General features: G+C 40.6%; 1 protein-coding gene across 4 annotated transcripts; it reads right to left on the reverse strand.

Moving 5' to 3' along the window:
• Positions 1 to 2,676: 2,676 nt before the first annotated feature.
• On the reverse strand, positions 2,677 to 6,007 carry LOC144710621 (PPR containing protein). Of its 4 annotated transcripts, none has more exons than XM_078584433.1 (7): positions 5,736 to 6,007; positions 5,513 to 5,636; positions 4,252 to 4,605; positions 3,606 to 3,765; positions 3,354 to 3,472; positions 3,032 to 3,199; positions 2,677 to 2,957 (listed from the first exon to the last, which is right to left on the reverse strand). In XM_078584433.1, exons 1-7 carry the CDS (start codon positions 5,829 to 5,831, stop codon positions 2,932 to 2,934), a joined length of 1,047 nt encoding a protein of 348 aa, XP_078440559.1. In that variant the 5' UTR covers positions 5,832 to 6,007; the 3' UTR covers positions 2,677 to 2,931. The 4 variants fall into 4 exon arrangements, with proteins under 4 accessions (XP_078440559.1, XP_078440558.1, XP_078440557.1 ...); XM_078584432.1 differs by having other exon boundaries at positions 3,032 to 3,223; positions 5,736 to 6,006; XM_078584431.1 differs by having other exon boundaries at positions 3,349 to 3,472; positions 5,736 to 6,005.
• Between the last annotated feature and the right edge of the window lie 9,556 nt (positions 6,008 to 15,563).

Consider the following 15,563-nt stretch of genomic DNA (forward strand, 5'->3'; position numbering starts at 1 on the left):
TAGAAAATTCTAGAAAATTCCCTGATTAATTCCCATGTTGATAAATGTCGAAATAAACTTTTGAATGTGCCATTTTCATCCAAAAATAATTATTTCGAGCTTCAATAAATCCTTAAAAATTCATATAATTAACAGAAAATTAGGTAAAAATCAGAAATTACTTGGAAGCATTATTTTTGTGTAAATATATGATAACAACCCAAATTTAAGCCTTTTAAATGCATAAATCATGCTAATAACATGAAATAAAGACCGAAATTAGGGTGTTTTCACCCACTCACGAAATGTCCTTGGTGTCTCAGGTCAGTGGATCACTTATATAACCGTGACTTGAATCAACATGATTGACGTTTAGGTATAATACCATTCAGGGATTCATACGGATAAATTCAGTGAACTATTTCTCCAAAGAGCACCCACTATCTGTCATTAGTGTCACCACACTAATAGCCACATGATCAGCTATACTTATCGTATAAGTAGGATCAGCTAATGATATTCTATCAGGATAATTTGATGTCCGTCTCGACTATCCATCGAATAGGAATATTTAGAATACATGTTTAAAGAATAGTGATCATTGTATTATGATATCATCGTAATTCACTAAGTCATTGCACATGTTCATGGACTTCATTATAAACATCACACGGAATATTAATGAACGTATATATTTTATTCAATGAACTTAAATAAACATGGTAGTGTGATTGGCTTGACGGCCACATAATATCCATCTAAATTATCCATGCTTGAGCCCAAATATCCATTGACTTCAATTGGATTTATTGAAGATAGTCAAATCTAAGTTCCCTTGTATTATTTACTTGAAGTTCTTAATCTTCTATATATTTGCATTTACTTGCAGTTTTTTTCTACTATTGAGAATAAATTAAAGGTTTGTGTTGTGAAATAAACGCAAAAGCATATGTCTCATGCACTTCTTTTACCGACATCGTCATTCCTGGTAGCGTTGTAGAGACACCATGAATTTGTAGTTGACATGAAGGTTCATTTGGATTAAAATGAAACCAAATACCCTCCATTGTGATCCATCTATTTCAAACATTTAAATATTTTCCCAAGACCTTGGTACAAAATCACATGTTTCCTTATCATTTCAAGGACATAATAAAATTGAATGTTAGAATGCATGTATGAGTGTTTACATGCACATCTCAATCCTTTTATCTGATGTTTATTTTTTAGTGACACTTTCTATTGTTATAGACTTACTTTGTATCCAATGATTTGCTTTTTTGAAAATAAAGCTAGAACAATGATATCTATTAAACATCTTGGGTGGATGCATAATTCATCTCATTGAAGACCTTGTTAATTTACATGCTACCAGGGATTTGAAGAGGCTTTTAGTCTTGAAATTAAAAAAAAAAATCTGAATGCTATCATTTCAGAATAAGATGACTTATGGTTTTGCAAACTTTGGTTCCAAAATTGTCATTAGATTAGAAATAAAATATGTAGGCTGTACTAATTAGTTCATAGGGACAATACAGAAAATGCTAGGTCTAAAACTCATACTTCATAAAGAAAACGCATATCTCTAGAAAAATGATGAAATATTAATGAAAAATCACAGTAGAGGCAGAGAACATAAGAGATACTCAGGAGGGACTTCTTAAGTTCTATCAAGTGAAAAAATTATGAGGTACAACTATTCCCTCCTTTTTGCCCATCATCGAGGTTACTCTAGTGTTGATACACTATGTATTACGCCTACTGAGGCACAAGCCAAAAGATGTGGAGAAATTACCAAAAAGAACTAAACACATACTCCAATTGGCCACTTTCGCTAAACTATACATTCAAATGAACTTTGAGGTTTACATTTTGGTCCCTAGACATTAACATTAACGCATCATTTACTTGTAAACTATATAACCATTGATAACAAGCATAAATATCGTGCATTTACACATTATTTATCACTATTGTAAGCTCATGACTAGAATAATGATTGATAATTTTGTATACATATATTATTCATGCCTACACATGTTTTTATTATTTTTGTATTCTTTGCAGATAACTAAATATAATGTATTATGAATGAAATGTAGCATAAAAGTTTCTAGAATTTTTCTCAATAATTAAAAATTTTCTAGATTTATATGACCTTTATGCTATGCAGAAATATTTATTTTAGTTATAGTTATCTCTTGCTCTCTCTGCCGTAGGGATCCGTCACTCGGACTATTCCTTGCTTGCTTCAGCTTTTGGGTCCCTCATGAAGACTTGGATATTTTCTCCCAGTGGCTGCGATGGGCCTACCAAATATATATTCCCAACTAGAGGGGGAACATTGAAAGCGAAGCAACTGAATCGAAGTTAAATTATTTTTTATACATTTACAAAACGACCTTCCCTTTTAATGTACTTGTAAGTACACTCTCGTATCTTTTCCCCTGTTCTTATCAACCAGTTCCAAATTCAACTAAAATGATGACTGACCCTGTCCAAGGGCCATTCACCCAAGGCATGTAATATATAATTTCCTCTTTCAAACCATATTTTTCAGTACGTGTAACCTGGTTATCATTTGCATTCTCCTCTGCAATAATCTTGAATCTGAAGCTGTCTATTCACTCTACTGCTCTCTTCCAACAGAGCTGATTATTGATGCACAGTTGATGGGTACATGAAAGGCGAATAAAATGATTCGAAATAATTCGAAATAATATTAGGGACTAAAGAGAGGCAACACAATAATACAGAAGAGGATAAATAATTGCAGAGGCGAAGAGATTGCTACAAGTTATGGAAAATATTGGCCACGAAGATAAATGGATAAAGGGGAATTTGAGAGGAATAAATAGAGAGAACTGAAAAAAAGATCAGATGCCCAGCCTTTTGGCGCCACATTCAGAGCAGAACTTGGAGGTTTCTCTCAGAAAAGGAACACCACATTCATCACAGAACTTGGCAGGGCCGGTAGGCTGAAAACAGAGCCAAAAAGAAACTAAAAAATATAATTAACTTAACTGAAAAATAATAGTAAATTAAGATATACCGCCAACATCGCCATGCAGCTTCCCACGTGGCTGACAGGGATTGGCTGGAAACAGGTCACATGCTGAGAGAGAGCCGAGGCTGACTGAAATGGGATCTCCACGGTGCGAGGGAAGTGCGGACTGCTGTGCTGAGTCAGATGATGACTGGGCAGATTCTGATGATGTGGCTGCGGAATGGGATGGAACATGAGCTGAAACACCCATTGCCCATGAGTTTCTAATAGCTAATATCAGCTGATTTTTTAGTTATCAACAAATTACAATGAAAAATAAACTGAAAAAGAAATACTTGGGAAAAAACTATAAAGGTAAATACTTGACTTTCTGGGAAGTCTGTAACAGTTTCTGATGGAGCACGCCTGCACTTATGGCGAGGAGAATAGAACTTGTAATCTCTTTCAGAGATGGCCGCCTGGCACCTCCCAGTCAATCTTTTAAACCTGGGTCAACCCTTAATATTGATACAACTTATAAGAAAGCTTCTCTATATCGCAATTATCGACATGTCTCTTCGAATTTTAATTCTAAGAAAGTATAAAAAAACCCTTTAAAAGGAGATTTTCTTAATCTAACCATTCGGCATCCTCGCTGGGGAAGGTGGCAGGTTTCTCCACAATTTCCAGCCCGTTGACTACCACAAAACGGACCCTTTTTTCTTCTCTCACCAGCTCTGGAAATCTTGACCTCGTCTCCAAAGAAGTTGCGAGTTCCCTTCTTCTGAATCTACAAGCTCCTAAAATAAGGAGAAACAATATTTTTCTCGGGCCAAAATATGAACTAACATTTTTTACAGTCCATGACAAAAACAAATTCATCAATAAACTCATCATGGTCACTCATGGTGGGCTGAGACAAATGGTGACGATGACTTTAACTGATGGATGATGATGATGATGACAATCCTTGGAAACTGGATGAAAATGATGGCTACATGATTTAATGCTCTATCTTAGCTAGGAAACTGATGGATGGCAGCAACAATTTGCCGTCAAATGATGAATGAGGTTGATAGCCCTCAGAAAGTGGATGATGATCACAATTCATTATCATGATCATCATCCATTGTCATTGTCTTCTTCATCATCCACTGTCATCATCATCCTCATAATCATAAATCACCTTCATTATTGTTGTAGTCATCGTCATCGTCATCATCATTGTCATGATCATTATCCTCGCCATATTCTACAGATGAAAAACATCAGAGCAGGCCTCAGACCTTCTCTGGGAAACTTCTTGGTTAATCTCCTATAAAGTCCCCCAGCTGCTTCAAGGGCAACGCCAATGGTCTTCTCACGGATGCCATCAAGAAACATGAGCCGGGCATTAACTTCGCTGACCAGGGTTTCATACAAATTGGCCACATACATCAGAGGAAGTGCAAAACGGGGGTCACCCTCATACTGAGCTTCTCCTTGCTTTCTCTTCCTGGCCCCGTCATACACACGATCATCTTCTTTTTCTTCTTCTACTTCTTCCTCAACCTGACCCACCTCAACAACATGTTTACGGAGGAAATGGTCTATCAGAACTTGCTGGAACCTTGCTCGGGCGTTCTCTATTGGCGTCACATCTGGCCCAGATGAAGGAATATAAGACAAAAGCTTATACTTGATCACAACAGGCGGGTGGAATCAAAAGTTAAGTTATTGCCACCATAAAACAAGCAGAAAGATGATAAACCCTATATTGGATCATAATGGCAGGGTGGAATGAAAGATTGAGCTATCTCCTGGAGGAAGACCACAGACTATAAATACATTTAACTTTCTATTCCACAATAAGGTTATTACCCAGAATCTGGCGTCTGGAGTATGATGACGATATCGTCATCGTCGTCCACAATCGCTGTCATCATTGACACAAGCATGTGTGAGGATGATGATGACGCATTCATCGTCATCATCCTGGTTGCAGAGGAATGACCATGACGAGAATGAGTTTGTCATGTTAATTGTCATATTGGTGCTGATGAATGATGACTTGTCATTGTCCTCTTGTCATCTTCATCGAGAACAAGAAGGTTGGTGGTTGCAACCACATCAGCCATGAATCTGCAGAAATAAGCTGGGCAGGGCGATGAGAAGACGGTGGGATAGGATAACTATTATAATGATGATTTTGTCATCATCATCCCAGTCTTGGACGAGTGATACTGAAGAGGATGATGCCTATGTCATTGTCATCTTGGCTACAATGAGGAACCATTCTCACAAGAAGCAGAAAGGCGAAGAATACATTTACTTGACTACAATGGTAGGGTGGAATGGAGAATAAAGTTGTTGTCCAGGATGAGAAAGAAAATAAAAACTTCTGCTTGATCACAATGGCAGGGTGGAAGAAAATTTATATTTGATCACAATGGAGGGGTGGAATAAAAAAATCAAAGTTAATGCGCAGAATAAGCAGCAAGACGATGGAAAAAAACGTCTACTTGATCAGAAGGCGGGACAGATTGAAAGAAAAAGTTCTTCAGTCACCGTCTACTAGCGGAAGAAGATCGGGTCTTGATGAATCGCAGCTATTATCCAGGCCGGAGTGGTCTTCTTCCGATGCAGCGCCATTCACGGGAAGAGAATCGCTGCACGGTTCGTGGATTCCGCTCTGCATAGAAATGATAGAATGAATCAAACTCTGGGTTTTCTTCTTCTTTTATTCGGAAAATATGTAACAATAGCAAAAAAAATGGAAAAGGTGGCGCACCATTGATGTTGATTCTTCGCCATTATCGAGCGAGGCAGTGACGAATGAACTGGCGACGGGAGAGATGAACTGGGTCGTTGGAACCCTAGTTCTCATCCTCTACAAAACCCTATTGGCGAACGATTCAACTGGCTAAAATCTAGGCATCATTGCCCAGTTGATCCGCCATCTTCTACCAACATCTTAAGCCATGATTTCTCCTTCGCACATCACCACTTCAATTTTTCCCGCCAGTGCAAGAGGATAAATGATAGAGGAATTAAATAGAAGGATGGAATGATTGGATTGGTTGATGAACTGATGATGGGTGAGCAGATGGATTGGTGTATTTCATATCTATGCATGCAAGGAAAACAGTATTTTTTTATATGGGTGGATGCAGGGAGATCATGTTTTGGAGAGAGAGAGATGGATAAATTTGGAAAAAAGCGGCACTTCCTTTTTTCTATTTATAAGCTCTATCAACTTGTGTTAGGCCCCTAACTAGGCGGCATTCCCTGCCCAGAGGCCTGCGTGCTTACTGGGAGGGCGTGTCCGTTGTATTTCAGCTCAGGACATTTTTAAGGACTGAGTCATAATGGGTAGCGATGCCCAAATACCTGATCTATTAGGCCATTGCCACTGTCGGTGGTGATTCACGGCAGACTGCGCACATGCCCCTCCACGCCCAAGGCGGGACGGATCAGGTACGGTCCGCGCGTGCTGGGCGCGCGGGCTGATCGACATGTGCGCGCGCACCAAAGCCAAGCGCCACGCGCGGGCGCCGACGCTACGCACCAGCGCCAAGCGCTGCGAGCGGGAGCGGGAAGTGCTGCGCACGGGTGCGGGATGCGCAGGCTGGGCGGCATGCCGCGGGTGCAGCGCACGGAGTTGTGCGGGGTGCCGCGCGCGGTAGGGAGACATCCCGCTAGGAGACTAAGGCATGTGACGCATAGAGAGCGCCGAGACGGCACAGCAGGCGCACAGCACCCCTACGGGTAGTGCTGGCACGCAACGCCCAGCTCGGGGGTGTCGAATGCGACGGCGTCGCGCGGACTGCGCGCTAGAGTGTTGACATGGGTGTCGGTGGCGTGTGTGATCGTCGAGGCAGGGGTGGCATGTGTGATCGCCAGGCCCGCGGGCGCACGGCGCCCGGCCCGGCGCGCTTGTGTAGCGGTAGAGCGGGCGCGCGCGCGTGGAGCGGCGGCCCTGAGGCGGTGTGGCGACATTACCTCGGCCCAAGGCACCTCGTCTCGTTCCTTGTAACACCCCTCGTCTTCCCCCATGTAATCTTGATGTACTCTTTAAGATATCGATGCAATGACCCTATTCACTGACGGTGCCTAGCACCAACATCTCCTCCAACCCCTTTCAAGCGATCTTAAGCAATTGCACAAGCTTCCGCTGCAAGAGATCAAGGCTGCTCAGTGTTCTGCTCCAAGCACTAAGGCCGGCACACGCCAATTCCGAGCAAGAAACCAAGCTCAAGATTTGACCATGTGACAACCTGTCATAGAGGGACAAAGCTAGAGAGAGAGATAGTTAGAGAGTATGAGTACAGATACATTAAATTTTGGAGAGAGAGATGGATAAATATTTGTAGGCTTGTTGGACAAGATGGGATTGAACTGACTTCCGTTCTGTCATCTGTCCACAACATTTCATTATGTACGTTTCGTCTTCTGCCACAACTCCATCATCAGACCCAATTTGACATCTGTCCTTCCCAGAAAACAGAATTGATCATAGAGGGATGGATGATAAAGCAGACTAAATATGCATAGATAGCGGGGAGGGACTGACTGAGGGCGAGATTGAGAGAGCCAAAGAAAAAGAAAGAGAGAGATATAGAGTGAAAGTGAAAAAATAGTGTGTTGAGTGAGTTAGAGCGAGAAATAATGCACGAGAGTGAGTGTGTGAAAGAGAGAGAGAGAGAGCCAGAGGGAGAGATAGGAAGAGAACTAGAGATAGATAGAGAACGTGCAACACATGGAGAGAGCTTAAGAGAAATAGAGAGAAATATGAGAGAGAGAGAGAGTGTGCGTGCGTGTGAGTAGAGAGATAAAATGGAAAAGATTGTGAGAGAGAGCAAGTGAGAAGAGCACCCAGGAGAAAGAGATATAATGAGGGAGAGGTAGAGAGAGAGGACAGAAAGATAAAGAGATAGAACAGGAAGAAAGTGATAGACCCAAAATGTGGCATGAAAACGTTAACATTTTAAGGTCATTTTTGGGATTAGTTCATGTGTATTATCTTCAATTTCACAAGATTTTGTATTTCATCCTCTAAATAGAGAAATTGATTAAAATTTCATTTAATGTCATTTTTATACATGTTCTACATACTCAAGAATTTCCTAGTAAAAATATATTTAAGACATTGTTAATTTTCTTATGTTCTATTTAGCATGTTATCTATGCAATTGTAGTGGTGAAGTCAATATTGAAGTCGAGGGAAGAAATAGAGAAAATTATTGAAGAAGAAGAAAGAAGAATGATAAAAAATAATGAAAAAATAATAATAATAAAATGGTTTTAGTGGGCCAGGCAGGGCCGACCACAGGCATCAGCGCCCAAGCCAGCCATAGGCAGGCAAGTGTGAGCGCTCAGCCTGCCCGCAGCCGACAAGGGGTTGCGCCCGACAGGCAAGCCCAACTAGCCACACAAGGAACATAAAGCCCATAAAGGCCCACAGAGAGAAGTATGTCCGAGTACACAAGAGAGGTATAGCAATTTAATTCAATGTAGCATCAAAACATATATAGTGTCTCGATCTTTAAAACTTTCTGATATGGGATTTGAATCCCATGATCTATGTTAGCTTCACAGCGGGCCAGGCCACCGCGTAACCAAACGATCACGGCCTGATGGACCACGCTCTTAAGAAACAGAAGTAAAATGAGACCGGGCTTTGAGCCAACTTGGCCTGAAGCCTGTGTCTTTTCAAGCTACTTTTAAAAGACGCATATGATCTCATATGTCTGATCTTCTTAGAGAAAATTAGACGGTGAGATCTATCCTATTCTATTTAATGCCCTTTATTTCTTTTTCAGGCTTCCATATTGGCTAACAAGGATGATGCGGACACGAGACCCTATTGCAGACATACCAGAGAAGAGCTTGGTGACGAAGCAGCTGATAGGGCTGTTGTTGGGAATGCTGACGTGGCGACGACGGGGGTACACCATAAGAAGGGTCCACGACTGCGATTCAGTCGCAGCTGTTGGAAGTTCATAAGGAGGATCTGACGGCCAGGGGCAATTCTGTCCATTCCCCCCCCCTTGGTCGTCGACGTTTCTGGCCGAAGACTGTTTTTGACTGCCAAGGGGGTGACTGCAAGGCATCTAATGGCCTGGGAGGACCCCTAGGGCCATTCCCCTACGTCAGACAGCCTGGAAGGTCCCTCCCAAGCCGTTAAAGGGGGCCCGAAGGCGCCTAATTCTCTCATCTTTCGACCTTAAGCCCTCATCGGCGACGGAGATCCCTTCTGCGTTTGGAAGCAAACTACAGCATCATGGCAGCGCTGGAAGCTGTGGACAGCGAGGAAGGCGTCAAAGAAGTTCTGGAGCAGCTTTGATTCACATTCGGACGAAGGAGAAGAGCCAAGGAACATGAATACTGACGTTAGATGACGCCAACCGGTGTCGCCACTCTAGCTCATCGAATCAGGGCGATTCAGGTTACCTTTTGAGTTTCTTCGGTTGATTTTTACGTTTTCAATTACTCTGGATGCTTGAATTCTAATACAATCTATATAATGATCAATTTTTCATTGAAATTTGATATGGCACTCTCTTTGAGGCATATTTACAGACACTTTGTGTGTTTTTGAGTCTTTCATTGATTTATCTAAGTTCGACCTTATCAACCTTATAAAATTTAAGAACATGTTCATCCCTCTCGCCTAATCGCCTTCTATCGGGCATTCTGTCGAACACCCGAGTGGCGTTCGATAGAACTGTCTCTTCTACCCCGATTTTCTTATATTAGAAATATATATAGAATATATAAAAATCATATAAAGACTATATAAACTCGTATTTCGACCCCCTCTCGAGCATTTGGTCGAATACCTCCACGATGTTCGACTAAATAACCCATTCTACACCCGATTTCTTACTCTAAAAACACACATAAAAATATAAATACATATAAAAACATCTAAAAATACCAATAGTAATTTCATAATAAATAGTAAACATATATAAGGGGTATTCTGCCACTGTACTGATATAATACTTATTAATTAATAATAATATTCCCTTTTTCCTCTCTTAATATCATTATATATATCTAGTTACTTAGTAAGATTATATTAAATAATTACTCTTATTAAGTACCTTCTACTTTGTCGCTAACTATATTACTATAATCCTTAACTACAGAATCTCACATCTCTCGTTTCTTTATTATTTCTAGTATCTGTAAAATATATATACATATAATAAATGATATTCTCTCTTCTCTAGTTATCTTATTAAACAAATGTTCCCTCTATTTACTAATTAGTGTTCTCTTCTTATATTTATTGTATTTAGTATTATTACTATATCTTATTAAATAACAACTCAATTATTGAATATTTCTCTAAAGGCCAGTCCCTCTGGAGACGACCTTAATCACACTATACATTTGATATATATTTTATCAAATTTATTTGATTTTAGGCAGATTAAATTTGCAATGACAATTAAAATTTATTACGCAATCAGCCTCCACCAGAGAGCATGCGAGACAAAGAGAGAGAGATGTGGAGTGAAATTGATAGCGAGAAGAAACAAGAAGAGCACATGCAAGACAAATAGAGAGGGAGAACAAGCGAGAGTGAGAGAGAATGAGGTAGTGCAAGTAATAGAGAGAGAGAGAGAGAGCAATATATAGGTGGAGAGAAAGTGACAATGAGAGAGGTATATATAGGGATGAAAACAAGCATAGTGGTTAGTGATAGAGCAGGAGAGACATAACGACAACGAAAGATAGGGAGAGGGAGAATAAACATAGCAAACAAATAAGAGAGCAAGAGAAAGAAAGCGAGGGAAATGGCAAGAGAGAGAACAATAAATAGATCGAGAGCCTGAGGGGGAGAGATTAAGTATTGTCTCTGTCTTCTTATTTGTCCCCATTCAAGGTGAACATCATCTCCCTTAATGACAAAAATTATTGTCGCCATCAACAACAACCATTTTACACCCTGTAGATGGTATTTGTCTCTTTTCTATGTGGTCATCATCCCCTTCATCAGTGGTCATTGTCCCCGTCATTGGGGTTGTCAAACACCTCGTCGATGGTCTTCATCCCTGTCTTCATCAATGGTCGTGCGGTTGTCATCAATCATTGAATTATCGTAATCCGTGTCATAGCTGGTCATTGTGTTATGCATTGTCATTTGGTGTCCCTATTGTTGTCGTCACTATCTGTGTCTTCCTCTATCATTGTCCCCACCATCATTGGTCATAGATAATTATCGTCCCCGTCATCGTTGCTCGTCATCCCATTGGTGTCACAACTTCGCCACCGTCATCAATAAGCGTCACCCCTATCCTCCGCAGTCATTGTCCCTGACATATATGGTTCTCATCAGCATCCTCTGTGGTCAGCGACCAAGTTAGCGATAGTCATCACCCCCATTTGCATTCAACATTTGCATTGTTGACGGTTGTTGTCCCCATTGTCCACATTACCCATCCCCATAGGTGATTTTTGTCATAATAGTCACTAATAGTTTTTTCACATATAATGTGGTCCACGTCAATGTTTTCAATAGGGATTGCCCGTCCCGATACCAGTATCGGATGACGGTATCAAGACTGATGATGTATCGGATACCGGAAACAGAATTTCTGGTATCCATTTTTTTCGATATCCAGATATCGGATATCAGTATTGGATATCGTTGCTACAGTAATGATATCCGATATCGATATATGTCTCGATGTCATTATCCGCCTCCATCTCAGGGGTAGGATGACGATATCGGTTATCGATGTTGGATATCAATTTTTGATATCCAAATTGTTGGCGCCTTTGTGGACGGCGGATGGTGTGGCGGTCGGCGGACGGCATAAGGCAAACGGCGGACGGTGGGCAGCGGCATCGACGGACGGCAACGACGATGGCATCATCATTTTTCGTCTCTTCTTACTTTTGCTTCTGCTATTTTTTTTCATCACTATCATTTTTCTTCTTCTCTTCTCCTATTTCTTTTCTTCCCATCCTCTATTTTTCCCTGCTCTATTCTCGTCTTCCTGTCTCCTCTTCTGTTCTCTCAATTTTCTTTTTTTTCTCCTCTTCTACTCCTTTTCCTCTTCTCCATTCGTCATTTTTTTACTCTTCTCTTGCCTTCTTCATATTCCTTCTTCTCATCTACTCTTAAATTTTCTTCTTCACAGCTCATTCAACATTTTTCTCTGCTGCTTTTTTCTCTCTTTCTTTTCTTCTCCTCCTCTCTTCTTTTTCCCTGCTCTCCTCTCTGATGCTTCTATTTTCCTCTCCTCTCCTCTTCCTGGTTCTTATTCTTTTCTCTCCTATTTATTTTTATTCTCCTCTTCTACTCTTTTTCCCTCTTATCCACTCATCTTGCTTTTTTTCCTCTTCTGTTCCATTCTTCCTCTTTCTTCCTCTCACCTCTTCTTAAATTTTCTTCTCAATCTAATTTTTCCCTACTACTTTTTTCCTCTCTTTCTTTTCTTCTCCTCCTCTCTTTTTTTTCCCTGCTCTCCTATCCTCATACTTCTATCTTCCCCTCCTCTCCTCCCCCCGGTTCTTTTTCTCTTCTCTCCTATTTATTTTTTCTCTTATTAATGACCTATTTCGCTAGGTCATCAGAAGGTTCTGCAAGAAAGAAGTGCTAGGTTCCTCTTTTGCTCCTAAGCCCTAAGCGCCTTCTCTAACTTTGAAAATATTTTAAAGTATTTTCTTATGATGACCTGGTCGAGAGAGTACAAAACATCGGTGTAAAAGATTGAGTGGAATCAGTGAGGTTTACAAAAGTAAATGCTAGAAAAGTTTGGTTAGGTTTACTTTTCCCCCTTGGCTTTTTCTGCATCTCCAGATAATCCCTCTGCGAGATTTCTCTTTCCCAGCCACTAAGGTTCCGTTCGGTCCTCTTCCCCATGGTATGGTATATGAGCATGAGAGCAGAGCTTTATATAACACACATAAATAAATTAACTTCGTTACCTAAAGTGGAATAGGCCGAGTGAATTGCATGAGTCCTATCAAATGAATGATTGAAGAAAGTTTGTTTAACGGTCATTTTTCAACACGTGGAGCATAAAAAAAAAGCCTGCTCTGATTCTTTTATTTTATTTGAGGGCACAAGCGATAAAGCTTCTATTTAATACTAAAGATATGCCTTACCATAGAACCATTGAAAGTGCATGTCCATTGGAGTTTCCTTGCAATGTGCTTCTTAAAGAAGGGACATTCTCCACAAACTTAATGTTTCCATATCTTTATTTCAGAACCTGTTCCAGGAACCATGATGGAATTAGATTCCATGTTTGAATCATTTCCATACACCCAAACTTTTTTTCATAACCTATCCTACAATGGTTTGTAGTCATTCTTCAAAAGGCACTACCATTATTTATCTGATGGATAACCTTCACTCCTGAAGTCACTTTTCGCTCCCGCTCCTAAAGTAGCGTGTCGCTTCTGCTCATAAATTCGCACCTCGCTTCTGCTCCCTTATGCTCCTCGCACTTATAGAACATAATTTAGCTCTTAGCATTCGGCTAACACTCCCACCCCCTTTCCAAAAGTTAATAATGCATTCGATGATAATCGGAAACAACCTCCACCCAACTTTGAGATCTGCACTTGCTTATGTTCTGTAAAGTTGGATTGGATTATGATTGAATTCACCCACTAGCTCGATGGATAGTTAACTCTGGGTCCTGTTCTTTTCCACCTAAACTGGAAGCAGCATATCTTACTCTCACTCGCACCTCAATGATCCTTTTTCGTCATATATCTTGCTCCTGCTCCTCGCACCTTCTTCTTGTTTGGATATATAAAAGAGTCTGGTTTGCTCTTAAGTCACATTTCTTTCATGGGCGACCTTCCCAACAAGTTTGGGTGATGCTACTACCAATACCAAGGTGAATCACATCGAGCGAAAACCCTACCTTGCTGTCGTATCAAAGCGATCAGGGAAAAGGGCTTCCCCGGATCGAGCAAGTGCTTTCACGGTCTGCTATTCCTGCTTTACTTCGTACTTTCGCATCATGATTAGTGCTATGGGCCTCATTCAACCAGAAAATAAGCCCTTTCGAAAGCCAGAGCTTCCACTTCTATCTAGAACCGTGCAAGAGGCGCGAGTTTACGAGTATTTACGAGCGGGCGCGAGGCGCGAGTTTACGAGCATTTTTATTCTTTTTTTTTGAATTCTTTCAAAACCGATTATCATCACCACATTTCCGCGTTAAGAGCCTAGTTCTCAATAGCGTACCACGGTGGTTAGTGGGTCCAGAAAGACTCATCCTGTAGGTAGGAATTGGAACGAAGATGCCTGCGAGATCAAGTAAAAAAAAAAGAAGGCGCGAGGGAGCGAAGTGAAGAAGCGACAGCATAACTTTAGGAGCAAAGAATGTGATTCAAGAAATAAACACATTCTGATAAAAATAAAAATGAAATTATAAGAAAGAAGGTTATCCAAAGGTGATGACTGGTACGAAGTCAGAAATGATGAAACGATGAATCAACATTCTGCAACAAAAGAAAGAAAAGTTGTTGTTCCATCAAACAAAAAGCGATGAGTTAGGAATCTCTCAACTGACCGAAAAAACAACGTTCTAGAGGCATCTTACATTCATATCGGTTTGGGTCTTTCTCCACCATATTTAGATCTTCCCCTTCTTCAATCTGGAATTCCCAGCAAATCCTTGACTCCTCGAATACAATGGGATTTAACACCTGGCGAATCTTTCACTCTACCTCCTTTGTTTAAGACTAAAGGATGTTCCTACGAATTATGACCTTCGCCTGAAATGTGAGCAAATATATCATGTCGATTGCTCAACTGTACTTTGGCTATCTTACGTGGAGCTGAATTTGGTTTTTTTGGTCTTCTCATCGGAACACGCGAGCGTACTCCTTGCATCTAGGGACATTGATCTGAAGCTCAAATACGGTCCATGCGCCATTTTTATTTTCTACCATGATGAATCAATTGATTTAATGTAGGCATCTCCAATAACCTTTGGAACCTTCCCCCTTTTCCCTCTAACTAGTTGTTACTCCCGATCCGAAGCACCCCTTTTCCATTCATAGAGAGATCCAATCGTCAAAATCAATAAAAAGGCCATCATGGACCAAGATCCAAACGGATCAATCTTGTTGGGAGATACTGCCCAAGGAAAAGACTTCTAACAACTTATCTTTCAGATAAAAATACACTTATTCGAAGTCAATTATAGGGGTAAAATTCACAAGAACAGAAAATAAGTGTGTTCTTAGCCTTAGTACCCCCTCAAATCATAGGTAGGTAAGAACAGTTTTGTAAGAACAAAACACCCTTAGAACCAGGATTTTAGACATAGTGATAACGACTGTCTAAAATCAGCCATTTTACTAAGAAATTAGTAAGAAATTAGCCATTTTTCTAAAATGGTGTATAGGAGTTAGAGTTACTGGTAATAAGTTTAAATATATTATATTAGAAAAGTTTAAATTATAAATGAGAGAGCAAGTATTAGCTGTGAGGCTTCGTCGATTGAGAAATCCTAAGCTCAGTACTTGGAGGCTTCGCCGATTGAGAACTCCTCAGCTAAGTTCAAGGAGGCTTCGCCGATTGAGTACTCCTCAGCTCAGTCCAAGGAGGCTTCGCCGATTGAGAACACCTCAGCCA

The sequence above is a fragment of the Wolffia australiana genome, chromosome 12 (assembly GCF_029677425.1).
Source record: "Wolffia australiana isolate 7733 chromosome 12, ASM2967742v1".
Lineage (NCBI taxonomy): Eukaryota > Viridiplantae > Streptophyta > Magnoliopsida > Alismatales > Araceae > Wolffia > Wolffia australiana.